The sequence below is a fragment of the Corvus hawaiiensis genome, chromosome 6 (assembly GCF_020740725.1).
Source record: "Corvus hawaiiensis isolate bCorHaw1 chromosome 6, bCorHaw1.pri.cur, whole genome shotgun sequence".
Classification (NCBI taxonomy): domain Eukaryota; kingdom Metazoa; phylum Chordata; class Aves; order Passeriformes; family Corvidae; genus Corvus; species Corvus hawaiiensis.
In genome coordinates, this window is record NC_063218.1 from 62,124,951 (window position 1) to 62,141,173 (window position 16,223).

At 47.3% G+C, this 16,223-nt stretch overlaps 1 protein-coding gene across 3 annotated transcripts in view; it reads right to left on the reverse strand.

The window, feature by feature from the left end:
- Positions 1–10,774, reverse strand: part of SLC6A5 (solute carrier family 6 member 5) — a 33,867-nt gene extending 23,093 nt beyond the window's left edge. The window contains exons 1-9 of one of the 3 annotated variants that reach the window (XM_048308325.1): positions 10,532–10,774; positions 8,815–9,342; positions 7,687–7,825; positions 6,293–6,424; positions 5,821–5,994; positions 5,017–5,158; positions 4,437–4,569; positions 2,081–2,215; positions 1,466–1,569 (exon numbers count right to left, since the gene is read on the reverse strand). In XM_048308325.1, coding sequence (XP_048164282.1) covers positions 1,466–1,569; positions 2,081–2,215; positions 4,437–4,569; positions 5,017–5,158; positions 5,821–5,994; positions 6,293–6,424; positions 7,687–7,825; positions 8,815–9,342; positions 10,532–10,534 — 1,490 coding nt within the window. In that variant the 5' untranslated portion in view covers positions 10,535–10,774. Of the gene's footprint in view, positions 1–1,465; positions 1,570–2,080; positions 2,216–4,436; positions 4,570–5,016; positions 5,159–5,820; positions 5,995–6,292; positions 6,425–7,686; positions 7,826–8,814; positions 9,343–10,412; positions 10,493–10,531 lie in introns of those variants that run through there. The other 2 variants (XM_048308326.1, XM_048308327.1) reach the window with 2 other exon arrangements.
- Positions 10,775–16,223: the final 5,449 nt, after the last annotated feature.

Genomic DNA, 16,223 nt, shown 5'->3' on the forward strand with positions numbered 1-16,223 from the left:
TGAAGGAGAAAATAGTCATGCTTCATTTCAGTATTCAAGATTGTGTTGTAAAATTAAAAATATTAGAAGTAACTAAGCTTTTCTAATTACTTCTACTTCAGTCTCCCATATCTCTCCCTAACACAGGTAAAGCATGTATTTGGTATTAGAACTGTAAGATTTTTATACTTCATTACCACGTATTCCCTTCAAAATTTTCATTAACATCTTCCAAACTCCACAAAACATTTTTAAATTAACACAGAAAGATAATATGATTCTTCTGCCATTTTTTCCCCTGATATTCTGATTGTATTCATTCATCAACAAAAAAAAAATCACAGCCCAGGAATAGGATTTTCACAAATAGGACCCAAAGGATTGCTGGGTGGGAGTCGCTGACTATGTAACACTATTACTTTTCATCCATGTTTTGGGATAATTGTATTAAATTACTTTCTAGCACTAGTAAAAATGTTTTTGAGATTCCTTTTTAAAATTCTGATCATGTTTCTTCTTAAAGTTAAGTATTTTGTATTCTCTCCTTGGAAGTCATAGGACATGGCAGTGGAAATCCCAAGGAGTGTTTGCTTTGAAGTCTTGATCTGGGAAAGTTTTTGAGCATCCTCTTGGGTGTGTCCCTGCGCATGCTGCTGACTGTCCTGAATCAGCACCTCTGGCGCTGCAGAAATTGGCAAAGGTTTGCTCCAGACTGGCTTTAAAGACTGTACAATAGCAGGGAAGCTCTCCACTAATGCCACTTGCTTTTGTGTTTTCCATCTGCAGACATTTTAGCTGGCAGGCTTTTGGATGAAAAGCTATACACTGGTGTTTTTCCTTGCAAAAATTGCTTTCAGTGATTTCAAATAAAAGTGATTTCAAATTTCGCAGCATGAAATAACTTTGTACACGTAAAACCACGATGGGAGCAATTGCAAAAAGAAAGAACATTTAGGAGATGTAAGAATCACGTATATGGAAGCTGCAAGTTAAAGTCCTGCATGTTTCACAATGCAAACTTCAGCCCACTCTACACATGGGCTGTCCTTCAGCAGAGGCTGGCTGCCAAGTGACTGTTTCACTGCCCACAGCTCTTGACACTTCCCAGATTGCACTTCAACCTCAACCTCCTGATTCTGAAATTGAGGAGCCAGTAGGAACTTTAATAAGCCAAAATGCTCATTTTGAGACTAGTAGATTAGGACCTGGGGAGAAGAGAAAATATACCAAACCAGGAAGGGTTAAATGTAAACAAAACCCACACACAAATAAAAAAGGAAAGAAAACGAATGGAAACAGTGAAAAAAAAGGAAAAGTGAAAAAAAAGATGAGGAAAAAAAGGACAAAAAGACAAGAGGGGAAAAAAAGGACAAGGATAAAAAACTCAAGAGATAAGGGTCTTACAAACCAGATTTCTGCAAGATGAAGGACAACTGGTTTTGGACAAACCTGTTTAATGAAACAAACACATTGCCCTCTTACACACCTGTAGCAGTTATTATGGAATTTGTTGTATGAAGAGAGGGTAATTAGACCTCCCCATGCTGCAGATAGGGAGAAGAAAATCTGAGTGGCAGCATCCTTCCAAACCTAAGTAGGAAAGAAAATAACATCAGCTTCAGAAAAGAATGTTAGAAAGTTCAGTAACACTATTAAATGTTGCTGTGAGGGGATTAACACCTAATTACTTTAAATGAACTTTAGACCGATGGATGTCAATAGAATATTTAAAAGCAAAATCCTGCCAGGAAATACATCAGGCCCATTTGATAAGGAGCACTGTTCTTGTTGAGCCCATATAAAAGGACAATATAAACCTTGCTGTATGTGGAAGACACAAATACAAAAACTATATTGTCTGATACATATCAGTTCAAATACATTCAGAAACAAAATATACAAACCAGGAAGGAAAATCTGCTTCAGATACTGATGTTTTATCTGCCAGTGACCCTAAACAATACTTTACCCACATAAGACAAAGAACAAGTTTCCACAGATGACAGCGCTGCCTTTGCACATGGAAAATGCTTGCAGCAGACCCCAAGAGATCTGTATGATTTATTCACCCCAGCAGCTTTAAGTGCAGTAGCAAACCCACCATAGCATCGATCAGCTTCTCCCACTTGGGTGTGATGAAGTACCAGATCCCATCTCCAGCTCCAGGTAGAGTTACTCCTCTTACGAGAAGGATGATGAGAACTATGTAGGGGAATGTAGCTGTGAAGTACACAACCTGCACAGAGCAGAGAAAAGGTTACTGAAAGGACTAAATTGGATAAGAAGAGAGGAGGGGAGATCTAAGTGCTACACCATTGCCTGAAGAAGGCAACAACTCAGGCTCAGAGACAACAGTCAGGGGATAAACTAAGAAAACAACAGGGTTATTTCCCAGGAAATTTGAAATTTTACAGCTCTTCTTGCTGCTGGAAACAGGAATAATAACATCAACAACAGAGGTAAGAGCTGGTATTCTAGACAGAGAAGGGAAGAGGGTTCCTCTCTCTGTCTGGAGAGGAACAATAGGAATTTACAGCTAAAGGAAAAATACCACTTTTGATAGTTGCCCAGAGTGAGCTATCACAGTTCAATGGAAATGAAATGAGAAGTGCCACTCAATAACACTTACATTTCTGTAGTTTTCTTCTATATTTTTCTGTATTTAACTAAAAAAAAAAAAAAGCCTAAAGAATTCTTGTCACTCTTTGTACCTCTTAATAACTACATATCACCATGATGATAGTTCTGGTCCAAATTCAAAAAAAGGTAAGTCTGTGAAATTATCTAGACAGACCTAATCATCACAAGGTCTAAATACACAACAGTGGTTGTGTGTTTAATGTTTGAATAATTATCTAGAACACAGCTCTCTCTGTGGTCAAATAAAATGGTTGGATTATGGCCATTATGAGCTTTACATTCAACACAAAATCATTTCAAATATTTTTCACATTAGCATCTGGGTCTTAAACAAAACAGATTGTGGGATTCTACCATAGAATGGTTTGGGTTGGAAGAGACCTGAAAGATCATCTCATTCCAACCCCTGCCATGGGCAGGGACACCGTCCGCTAGACCTGGCTGATCCAAACCCAGCCCAACCTGGCCTTGGACATCTCCAGGGATGGGACAGCCACAGCTTCTCTGGGCAACCTGTGCCAGGGCCTCACCACCTTTACAGAGAAGACTTTCTTTATAATATCAAATCTAAACCTTCCCTTTGCCAGTTTGAAACCATTTTTCCTTGTCCTGTCACTCCATGTCCTTGTCCCAAGCCCCTCTCCAACTGTCTTGTGGCCCCTTTAGGGAGTGGAAGGTGCTAGAAGGTCTCCTAGGACATTTCTCTTCTCCAGACTGAACAGCCCCAGCTCTCTCAGCCTGTTTCCATAGCAGAGGGGCTCCAGCCCCCTGAGCATTTTTGTGGCCTCTTCTGGACTTGCTCCAAGAGATTTATATCCTTCTTATGTTGTCGGCTCCAGAGCTGGACACAGGATTCCAGGTTGCTTCTCACAGGAAAAGAAAGGGAGAATCACCTCCCTCAACCTGTGGTCTGAGATGAAGTGACTTTTGAAACTGCTTCTTGAGCTTTTCTTGTTGTTTCAAGAGGTGTTTCAACAAGTTGCCCTGATGAATTTCTGTGCAGTCAATATACTGACCTAATCTCTACATAAATGCAGGATTTCTATCTCTAATACCAAGGAGTCAGTAACTTTGTCTCTGACATCAGAGTCAGTATTTTTCTTGGCCAGTAAGAGTCACTTAGAGAAATATCCACTGCCACATCCAAACCCACATTATTATCCAGTCTCTTACCTTTCATGAAATATTTTTATTTATCCCACTAATATAAGGGGGAAAAAAAATCTCAACTTTCTCCTGGCACTCTGAGTCTCTAGGACTTTCTGTTAACTGCCAAGTGACCTCCCAACAGGTGAAGTCAGCTTCTAGAAGCAAAGGGATGGCTTGGAACTGGAGCTCTGTGACCAGTTCTAGGAAATTCATGTCTCCGTTTCCACTATATTTATCCCAGGAAACACCTACTTATTTTCCTCATACACACACTGAGCTTTTTTAAGGTTCAGTTCTGATTTTAAAATATGTTACTTAATATCTTGATTTACATCACAAGTTCCCAGTGAAATGTGAGATGATTGCTGAATTTTGATGAACACCACACAGAATAGGGAAGGCTGGAAAGTACCATTTTTGCCATCCCACTGCTGAGTGCAGCTTAAGAGCTCATTTTAAATTTATTGAAGATCAGAGAAAAAAAGTCACAAAAATTGTTTCTGTTTTGGTGAGAAAGGAAAACACAGACAGGAAAAAGGCATTTCAATTAATACTTAGTAATTTACTGAAAATATTTTCAGTAATTCACAGCCTTAAACAAGAGTGTGAGTCTCTAAAAACAGCACCCTGCTTTCTTGTGAGTGTACAATCACAAATATTGTTCTTACTTTTCCTGATGACTTGATTCCTTTAGCAAGGGAGGCATAAACAATCACCCAAGCTAGGAAAAGAGATAGAGCCAAGGGCCATCTAATCTCACCAGGATATTCAATTCCTGCTGAAATCTTCAATACAAAGTACCTAAAAATAAGAAAAAAAAAAAAAGAAATTTAAAAAATTGGGGGGGGGGGGGGGGGGGGGGGGGGCAGGGGACAGGAAATAATGACAGCAACCACAGGCAGTAATTCAGCTCAAATTCCATTTTTGTTTTGCTTCAGCGTCCTCAGCAGTTTCTCTAGAAGGTTCCAGTGATTCTCACCGTGTATTATTTTATTTATCTGCATTGCAGTAGTAGATAAAACTGCCGGGCATGGGCCAACACCCCAGCTGTGCTAAGCACCACAGGAACAGAAAACAAGTAATCCAGTGTTTGAATTCAGCTCTCATCGTTCCTAAGCATAAAAAATGAGCATCATTCACTGCCCTTGACTACTGTATTTCTGGTTTTCCAAGCAGTGATTTGTTGCCTGTCCCAGTGGATTTTACAGAAAGATTAACATAATTTCTCTAAACAAAGAAAGATCTTACTTGAAATATTCTTCACTCCCACTGACAAACGTTTTGTTTCCTTCCCTGGTGAAGTTAACCATGGTTAAGTTTGGATAGGCACTCATACAGAAAGTAGAGTTCTTGATTTGTATTTTTGGGTGGTCGCCGACAATGCAGGAATCTAGGAAGAAATGAGGTGGGGAAATAGAAAAATAAAGTGTAGAGATTTTTTTTCTTTTTAGTTTGGTTGTAAAATGACAAGAATGCATTAGATCATGCCTAGTTTCTTGAACTTTTGTTCAGGTGCCAACACCTTTTTCCAAAGGTCATTCACTAGGTTTGCTTTTTCCGTTTTCATGTCATTGTGTGTTTGGGGCCATTTGCAGAAACGGGTTTGGGTTTTTTCGTTAAAGAGAAGCTTTTCTATAGACAAATAATTCGTCTTTAGCAGACACCCCAGGCTCCCAGCTGTGGTATTTTGTTCTGTGCCTTCTTGCATACACAGAGTTTTCCTCCGAGGGGGGAACAAAAAAGAGAGAGAGAGAAGGAAAAAAATAGGACTTTTTTAGTATTTAAATTGACAAATCTCATTTATCCCTGGTGAGGAAAAATTTAAATAAAAGTAGGGGGAAGTGCCCAGGGGATACAGATCACTTCAAAGTGACTTGAGAAGAGACCGTTCCTCCGTGCCGGGAACCTCTCCCGGCCACGGTCATCCGCAGTCTCCTCTGGCATCTCCCAGGGGCGCAGCTGAGCTGCAGAAAGCTCTGGAAAACCACCATGGCCACAAATTTAAAAAAAAAAAAAAAAATTAAAGCCGAGTATAAGCATGTCCCGACTTACCTAGCAAAAGTTTGGTTTTATCTTTACAGTCTGGCGTGTTCCAGGGGTTGTTACAGGAAGCCCAGGGGAGCACGGGTACAAAGGAGGCGAAAAGGTAGAAGAGTGTGTAGCACAGAATAATATTGTAGTATATGGCTATCAGAACCGAGATGATCAGCATGGCGATGCCGCAGCCTGCGGGCAGACAGGGAGACAGGAGGAAAAGCCATTAGTCCCTGGGGCGGCGGAAGCAGCGGGGCCCGGCGGCTGCAAAGCATGGGCTTCCTCTGGCACAGGGACAGGGACGGGGACAGCCCCGCTGTGGGACGGGGGCGGCCCCTCAAGGGCCGCGCAAGCTGCGCGCTGAGCGGCGGAGCCCGCGGAGCGCCCGTGGCATGCGGCGGAGCGGGGCGCAGGGAGGCGGCTGAAGCCATGCAAGAGACGGAGTGCAGGTCATGCTCCCCAAAACCGGGCCGGAGCCTGCTCCGCTCACCTTGCAAGGCGGGGATGGCTTTCCAGACCGACACGGGGCCCTGACTAGCAAACTGCCCCAGGGAGACTTCCAGGAAGAAAATGGGGATCCCAGCTAGAGCCAACATCATCAAATAGGGGATGAGAAACGCACCTTGGGGGGCAGGGGGGAGAGAAGAGAGAGCAACCTGAATCACCCCGTGATACTGGGGACAACTTCGTCAAGACATTTTTCTACTAAAATTTTTCGGTTTGTTACCGATTCCCGGTGCCTCCAGCCTCGACGGGCAGGAGGAAGGGGGGTGGGGGAGAAGATGGGTGGCAGTTTTCTACATTTCCAGCGTTTGCTACAGACATTAAATACTCATATTGCTAAATCAGTATTTAACACCTCCCACTTGAAAGTTTTTACACGTAAAATGAAAAGGGTAAAAAAAAAAGCTCACAATTTAAAATAAATCTTTAAAATTGCCTCTTCCCTCACAGAAAACGGCTCTTACGGGCTCTACACGACTGTTTTCGATGATCACAGCACCACTATCCTCTGCTGAGAGCCCTTTCGAAGAGGGAAGCGGTTTACAGCAGCAAGGGTCTGAATCCAGTATCATCCACCGGTTCTCCGTTTCAAGAAGGGTCTCCGGTAGGAGAACCCATGCAAATAAACCTCTTCTTCTTCTTCCTCTTTTAAACTATTAACAGCATAACCCCTCTTCCAACTTCTCCTCGCCTCTATTCAACTGATCGACATTCACTCTATTTCAAACGAATATTTCTCAATCGGATCATTGAAACAATTTCCTCAAACCTCACGAAATAGCGGAATGTCTCGACTGGGGGTCAAACGTCCTCTTGTCACTATCCCGACTCTAAAGTCCCTCCTCTTTCCCCATCGCACCGATTGCGGATTCAGACCCGACTGTGTGTAACTGAAGCGTCCGGAGCCCTGCCTCTGTGATCAACACGCCTCTTCATTTTCCTCCCTCTCCCGCCAGCGCCAATTGCAGGTGTTTTTAAGGAAAGCGCTCCCTTTTAAGGACATCTCGCCAGGGCTTTCCTGCTTTCAAGAGGGGACCATCAAAAAAAAAAAAGAAACAAAAAACAAAAAAAAACCAAAACAAAACAACCCACCACCAAAACAATACAAAACAAAAAACCCAAAACCAAAACGAACGCAAAAACCTCAACCAACCAGAAAAAAAAAAAAAACAAAAAACCCCAACAACCCAGGCAGATGTTTCACCAAGTGTCTGACGGTCTGAAGATGCCCCCACACCTCGGCTCAGCCCGGGGCTGGCTGCCGGGCAATAGGATGCCGCCGGCCCCCGCTCCCCTCGTGTTTGTCCCCGCCAAAAAGGCAGGGACGGGCTCAGACCCGTACGGTACTGCAAGTAGAGAGACAGGAAAAAGCCATCATACCTCCCCCATTCTTAAAGGCCAGGTACGGGAACCTCCAGACATTGCCCAGCCCCACTGCATAACCCACCATGGAGAGGATGAAATCCAGCTTGCTAGACCAGTTCCCTCGGGCTTTATTTTCATCCCCCACATCGTCTTCCTAAAAGGGGGGAAAAAAAGGAGGGGGGAAGAGAGAGAGATGGGAAACCAGCCACTTTAGCAAACAAGCACGGCGGTGCTGCCGGCTTCACTGGAGGGAGAGCTGGCGAGCAGCGGCCGGGCAGGGAGACCCTCCCGGCCCTCTCCCCTGCAGCCGCCGCTGCCAGGCCTCTCCTTTACCAAAAAAAAAAAAAAAAAAAAAAAAAACCACGAAAGAGGGATTTAAATCATGGCCCTCCACAGAGCGCTCGGGGTAGCCCGGCTCCTGATCCCCCGCTGCAAGGGAGATCGCCTCCCCTGGGGATGGAAGCCCTCGGTGCCCTCGGCAGGGTCAGGACCGACCGCGGTTCCCAGCACATCCAGGCGAAACCGCTTTTACCGAAGGAACAGCCCCCACCGCCACCAGCCCGCTCCCAGAGAAAATGCAGATAGGCAGGAGGACGGGGACAGCGTCGGGAGCGGGAAGCGGCACCTTCCCGGCCACGCACCCACCGGCGGCATCCCCCTCCCGGGGACCTCTGACGGCACTGGGCTGATTTATTTCGGCCTGGTTTTGGTTACAGGGTCCGAGGCACGCAGTCCCCGGGGGTTTGGGCGGGCGGACAAGCCTGAGGAGGGGGAAGGGCCAGGCACCCTTCACGGCTGACGCTGGGGACAGGACCAGACCTCAGGCTGGGAGGTGTAAGGACGTGCGCACCCGCGCACGGCGGGTCAGGGCCGGGGTACACCTACAGGCACGGCTCGGGAACCAACTGGAATTACACAGAATGCTCATTTGTACCGCTGTTACATAATTAGCACTCGCCAGCACTACAGCACTGGGTCTAAGATCCTCTCTCCCCTTCTTCCTTCCCTCCTCCCCGCGGCACAGCCCCATCCCCGACTCATCTGCACCTGATTTTAGAACTTCCACCCCAAATCGGTGCTGAGTGGCAAAGACCTCCCACGAGCTGAAGCGGGGGAAAGAAAACCTGTAAGGGGACAACTCACCCCCTCCACTCTGCCAGGAAGAACAGAAGCGTTGCCATCTGTGCCCAGCACCACGGTACTCTGGCTCAAGGTCACCCAGGCGCCCTTGGCGTTGTTTTGCTCCAGCGTGCTCTTACCAAGGCTTAGGGTAGCGTCCCCGTCTGTGCTTTGCAAAGCGGGAATTTTGCAATGAGGGATAGCAGCTTGCCCGGCGATCCCTGCCCCGGGGCTAGGCTTGCAGGGAAAGGTTTCCACAGATTCCCTCCGGAGGGTGGAGTTGGCTTGCACCGGGGTGCTGCTGAGCTTGCAGATCCCGACTTTGGTCCTCTCAAAATCGCTTGGTTTCGCTTCTTCGGAGGGAACGGTTTTGCTGTCGTTAGAGAGTGACCGGGAAAGCCTGACCGTCGCGGCGGGGGCTTGCGGAGGGGCGTTCTGCGGCTCATTTTCGGGGCTGATTCTTACAACTCCCGCACCTTCATTGGGTCCGGGAGCCACCGCTTCAGGTTTGTTCACAGGCTGCTTGCTCATATCCCTTTGACTGGCGTAATCCTAAAATGAGAACGTCACATATTTTACCAAAAGAAGAAGAAGAGAAAAAAACTGTTGGCGCTGCAGTGATTCTACGAATTTTTGTCCTCGTGCAGGAAACGCATGCGCCAGAAAACCGAGATACAGGAGTGTTGCAGAATTTCGAGGAGCCACGGCTCGCCTGCTTGCCCTCCCATTCAGCGTTAATACTCTGGGGGAAAAAAGAGTACGGTACACAAAAAAAACCCACTCCCCCCCACCCCCCAAAAAAAAAAACCCAACAACAAACCTCAAACAAATAACAACACCAGCATCTGCAAACCCGTAATTCAAGTTTAAATAAGTGTTTCTACAGCACTGCGCCGCCAGACCTCGTTAGATTTCACATCACGACTGTAGGATGCTCCCTTCCCTATCACCAGTGTAGAAAGATTCTTTAATTTTACGCCCCATTTCCTTTCTGTCATTCAACAATGCACATCGACTTTTTTTTTTTTTTAACATATATGAGCAGGAGACAAGCTGCCCTGTAGGCAGCCGGGGATGTTAAAAAACAAGTGAAATAGTGTTGGTGAACATTTCTGAGCTGGCTGCCATGCTTCAAAGCCCATCAGCAAGACAGCGAAATGCAAAAAAACCCCCAAAATATAACCGCACTGCCACAGAGAGATTAACGCCACTAACAGTAGCTTTCTCCTATTCTTTTTCTTGTGTTTCCGACTCACACAATGCTAAAGATTTTATTTAAGCGTCCCCTAATCATTAAATAGGTTTCTGAAGACACTCCCACACTCACCTCTACCTTTCCCTCCAGCTTAAAACTACAGTTTAAAATGTATCTTCTTTTTATACATTAAGCAACCTGCAGGCAAACCCTACCTTCCCATCAGTTTAATGTTAGCTTTACAAATACACTTTCTTTTTTCAGAGTGTTTCACAAAATCCCCCGTCACCATTTCCGCCACAAGTTTTCTCTCCATCGTAATCCCACTCTCCCGGCACCAGGGGTAAAGGACTCGGTCACTAAATGAGTGCGTTTTGGGGTACCACCGCTTTCCCCGTGCTCGCCCCCTCCCCCGCAGCATCCCTACCCCGTCCGCGGGAGGCTCCGCGCTGGCTCCGCCGGCAGCACCGCGGACAGCTCCCCCTCCGCCACCGCTCTGCTCCTCCAGCCCTTCTGGGTATGGAAGAGAAGAAATCAAGCACTTACCATGTCTTAAATAGCCACAGATCGAGCCGATAGAGGTAAAAACAGCGGCACAGGCAATTGACAGACTGGATTTTCCCAGTTCAGAGCAAAGCTTTCTATACTTCCTTGGGAAAGACTGAGTTTGCGTCAGTGCATAGCAAGGTGCCCTTCGTGTGACATTTTCTTGATAATAAGAGTTTGATAAATCATTACCCTTGGTTTCAGATTTTAAAGGGACACCGAGAAGCCGGAGCGCCGGCTGGCTGTCACTCACGCGGCAGTGGCATTGCGTGTTCCCTGTGACTCATATGGGGGCTGATTACTAAACCGCAGCCAGCCGGGGCACGGAAGAACTTTCTTGCTGATAATTAGAGGGAACATGTGAGAAACACGTACTCCTGCACCCAAGGCAAGAGAGAAATGAGGAGAAACCTTCCATTTCTACTCCTCTTCCTCCTCCCTCTTATTGTAGTGTGATCCAGCTCCCTTTTTTAAAAATCTGCATTTCTGCAATTCGCAGATCAGATATTATAACAGCTTGTTTATGTACGTTATCATTTTATATATCCATATACGTGGATATAAAAATAAAAATATAGAGATGATCAATTTTGTATCTAACCACATTCCCATGCACGGAGTGAGAAGTCCACTATGTGTAAAGTACACAAACACATTTAAATTGCGTCTTTCTTGGTCTCGTTGCAGAAAATTGCATTATATCTTCTATTTTTACTGTGCCTCATGGGGGAAACTCCAATTAAACGATACACACAATAAAGCAAACTTCTCTTTCATCAGAACTGTCCGAAGAGCAGTCAAGTGGGAGCAAAGATGACGGCAACAGCCCTGAAGTTGCTGGTGTTGTTCCCTCACCCATGAAGGCGTTTATGTTTGATTATTGGGGGGGAAACTATTCCTCATTAAAAGTCAGGTGTTAACTGAGAATCGTTTTTGCAACGAAGTAATTCACACCTAATCACCTCTCGTAGGTGTGATTTGCTACTTGAGGGGCTTTCTCAAAGATTTCTTGAGCACAAGATAATTTTGTTCACGCTGACAAAAAAAAATAAAAAGCGCATTGGCAAATCGGGATGCTCCCTACGCAACCTTCCCAGTCGTTTCAGCGTCAGAGACGCTGTTCATCCGCATAGACCCTGCTGGTGTCAGCTTCTTCGGAGAATATTTCACATTTTAGCGTAAGCAGAGTAGAGCGTGCGCCTATGCAGGGGAGGGGAAGGGAGGGGAGGCGGGGGCTGAACTCGCCAGCACCACACGCGTTTCTTCGGCGTCCTTGCTTTTACGGGTTACGAGCGTTTGTTTCGGCGGACGAAGTGAATAAAAAATCCGCGGTAGCCCGGACAGCGCTGCAGAGCCGCGGGCTGCGCGGTGCCAGCAGGAGCGGCCACCCCCGGCAGGGACAGGGCAGCTTTGTTCCAGCCCAGGCGGCCGAGCTGCCCGCAGCGCCCGGCTGCGGCCCCGGCTCCCTCCATCACACCTCGGCACTGCGGTGGCAGCTGAAACTCACTCGCCGGAATTATTGACAGCCCCACGAAAGCCGAGGAGCGAGGGGCCAGCAAAGCAGAACGGCGAAAATCGGTTTTCGCCGAAAAGATCAGTCAGTCTCGCAGCTGAAAAATGCTTTTGCCTCCCAGCAGAGCGGCAGAGCACGTTTGCAGCACAGCTGTCGTTAACCCGCGGTGGTGCTTCGCACATCTTCCTTCGAGCGTGGGGGTTCCCTGTGCCATAGGTGTATAATTACAGTACGCACATATAGGTATTTCTACACGCACACACTTTCACACACACTGTCTGTAGATTGTTGTACGTTCCTATCTTTAAAGTCACTTTTCTGCCTCTGCTCTGTCATGCAGAACAGCAGGCTGGTCTCGAGGGAGGTGTCCCGGCCCACGGCAGGAGTGGAGCGGAACTGGATGAACTTTAAGATCCCTTCCAAGCCAAGCCTTTCTGTGATTCCATGTACTCTCCGCGGGTCTATTTAGAAATCGAGGGGCGGTCACAGAAGCTGGCATTAGCGGGGAGGGGGAGAATCTGGTGGTGTTTTGCAGTGTTCCCTTCTCGAGGCATCCTCCAAACGCAGAGCGATCTGTTGTTAGCTCAGCTATGCTGACCTCCAGTTTACGTTAATGCCTCTAAAGGCACGGGCCGAATTAAAAGCGACAAGGCAGTAGTCTAAGAGGTATTTTGGTCGGGAAGACCCCTAAACGTCTTCTAGAGTCACTGGGTTGACTGATTTTGTTTTCTCAAAAATCGGAAAAGTCACTCTTCTCGTTCTTCTCCAAGCTCTATTTTTGCTTTCTCCATCAGCATTGAAACGTGAAATCGAAGTTTCACCCCTGGAAAAGGGAATCGATCTCCTTTACTTTCTGAAAAGGCAAGAGCACCCCTCTTTCCCCTGTACCCCGGGGAAAGCCCTCGGAGGGGCACGGCCAGAGGCTCTCGCTGAGCACCGGAGCCAAGGATCCATTCTTGGTCAAGAGGGAGACCCACGCAGAAACACGGCTCGGTTGGCAAACATTCTCCTTTGTCCTCCTCGTCCGTGGCCGGCCCTCGGGGCCGCACAGCCCAGCTCCCCACCGCCCCCGCCTTCTCACACGCGGTTTGGGATGGAAACACCTGCTTTGGTCCAAACTCCGAGTTTGGATTTACGGTTCCTTTGAAAACCAAATCAAATCCCTCCAATATGGGGGTTTAGCGCCCCAACTAGCAGCCGTCAGGGTCATTCAAATGATTTTTCTGAGCTCCTTCTCACCGTCCCTCCCGAACGCCTGTCCCGCAGGCGAACCACCCTCCCAGCCCACATGGCGTACCAAGGGATTAAGGAACAGCACCTGTCTGCAGCTCCCACCAGACACCGCCCACCCCTCCCTCGGGGCTCTGGGGAAGTCACCCACCCTCGACGTGAGACCCTTGTGCCTGGAGGGATCCCGGTTTTCTTCCCAAAGGGAATAGCTGGGAGGGAAGGCGGCTGCTCCAGGGCGGGGGTCGCACTTTTTCCAAAAGACGGGAAGACAGCCCCTCCCTTCCCCGGAGGAGCCCCTGGGGACCCCTGCGAGCGGTGCCTCCCCCTCGGGGGAAGGGCTGCCCGCAAACCGAGCCTCAGCGGCCCGTGGAGCAGACGAACGAATCTTAATTACTTTGTCAAAGATGAAAAATAGCAGTTGATTTATTTTTCTCCCCTCGCTGGCCATCTTTCCTCTTCCCCTGCTTATCTTCGCAGATGAGCAAATACACGAACGAAGGCGGAGGAGCTGAACCCCCGGGAGAGGGTCCGGGGCTGTACCGCATCCCTGGCCCCGCGGGCTCGGAAGATGCTCGCTGACTCCCTCGCCCCCCCGTTCCCTCATCACAGGCACTTTCCCGGCTTTATGCCGCATTCGTGCCGTGCCTCAGTGGAAAAAAGCCAAGTCACGACAGGAGCAAGCGATGACACCTCTCCACAAACACCCCAAACACGCCCACCGGCACCCATGCAGTTTCAAACCCTGCGCTAAAATCCCCCGTCCCGGCTTCTTTATGACGGAGTTAAGCATTGCAGCTATTGATCTTAAATCTTTCTCCTCCCTTCCCGCTGGAAAGTTTGCCTAAAAGGGGTGGAGGCAGCCGCAGCAAGAGCCTCCACCCTCTTCCCTGCTGTTTTCTCCCACGACCCCCGGCCGCAGCCTTTGCGACCTCCGCAAGTGCCACCCTCTGAAGTCACAGCCTGTCCCGGGAAGCAATTCCCACGGCACATTAATCCATGCACCTCGCGGGAGGGGAGGTTTCCTTCTTCCCTCCTCTACTCGGGCTCTTTTTCTGTTGTTTTTGCGGCAGGGAGATCGTGGCAAATCCAAAGAAATACAGCATTGTCTGGAGTTCTCCATAGCAGACGGCCATTTACACTCTTTGCTCCCTTAAACCTAAAAGGCAAATACAATAGTGAGGATGAAGATGAGTGTGAGGACCCCGGGGAATGCCTTTAAACATCCACTTGACTGCGAACGAACAGGCTAAAGGCAATCAGATTAGAGGCGTTAAACGATAGCTGTGAAATGCACTGGTTCAGTCCGGACCAAGGACCTTGTGGAGCTGACTTGCAGTCAAACGTGGTTTTCACCTGTTTGTGCCTCTCCCATGGGGAAAGGACGCTGAATTCAGGCAAGTCCTCAGCAAGTGCGAAGGGCTCCCGCTGCAGCTCAGGAGTCCAAGAAATGGGCAGGTCCCCATCGCTGCTCTGAGGATGCACAGCTCTCCCCAGTGAATAAACCTGCCCTCACCCATGGCTTGGGGATCTTGCAGAGAAATTACAGCTTTGGATAACAGGGAGAAGTTAATGTATGTATAAAAAGGGTTATGTCTTTTCTCATAACCAAAAATGGTCTTAAACCATTGTGACATAGCAATCCATAAAGCAAAGCCAAGAACAATATTGTATTCACTCAGCTGAGTTACACATATACGCCAGCAAAAGCAGATATCAATAAGCCAGACCTTGCCAAGGGACACTTCACCTTCAATTTCTTGTATTTCCCTTTTTATTCAATCTATATACAAAAAATTGTATAGCCTTAATTCCACCGAACAGTTTTCCCAAGCAAAGAGCACGGCCCCTTTCTTAAGGCAGAGATTCACCTTACCAGGCTGCAATATTTTGCCTCTCTCAGTTAATTATATTCAAATAATGAAGAGACTGTAAAAATCTTTCAAGTGATAATTACCTGTTATTTTTATCCTGTGCAATGCCTCAGGCTCATCCTGTTATTTATTAGTTCTCCTGTACACTTTCCAATTGTCTTAGCTCACATAACTCACTGGATGGCCCCTGGATTTGCAGATAATTATTGAAGTCTGGTATCCTGATTGTAAAAGGAGTCGGTTCCCTGAGAGGTTTAACTTCTTCTCTGGAGACCACTGTGAATAACAGAATCAAAAGAAAGGGGGATCAGGTGGGGGGAAAGCAGAAGCATCTGGAGGAAATCTCTGCACCACTGGCCAGGTATTTATGCTCCTAACAGCTATTTCCCCCAGATATACATGTTTCTTCATTTGTCCAGACATTTGCCTTAATCACAGGGCATGAGCTCAATATAGGACATGATAACCATAGCTCTGAACTTTCACTTTGCAATAGAACACAGCATTTAAAAAAACCCACAACATCTATTTAATGAAGAAAAAGATAAGTAGATGCTATTTAGATCTCTAAATAGATTTCCATGATTTACCCATAAGCAAGCAAGTCAAGGATGGTTTTTTTCTGGTGCCACAGTAAACTCTGCACTGATCCTAGTCCAGTCACTGAACTTAATACATCCCCCTCTTCAGGAAAAATTGCCCCTGTCCCTATACTGCAAACAAAATAAAAATGCATCTTTTTGTCCTAGTGGTGCTCAAAACTGGATTAAGAGCAGTAGTTTCTTCCAACTGTACTAATACACAGTAAGTTGTGTTAGGACCAAGAACAGACAGAGAAGACCCCTTGAATCCATGCTGGCTGCATGCAGGGAGAGCTGCAGAAGCAACACACCCAGGAAAGCTTTGCAGAGCCATCCAAGTGCTTCTGGATGTCATCAGCCAGGTCACTTTATCTCAGTCTCAGCACAAACCTGAGAGGGGGGACGGACAGTGGCTGTGGCAACCGTGGGACAGAGAGGCTGGGGCAGCAGCAGATCCTGGCTCAGTGTGGCAGCAGCCCTGATGCCAGACAGAGCAG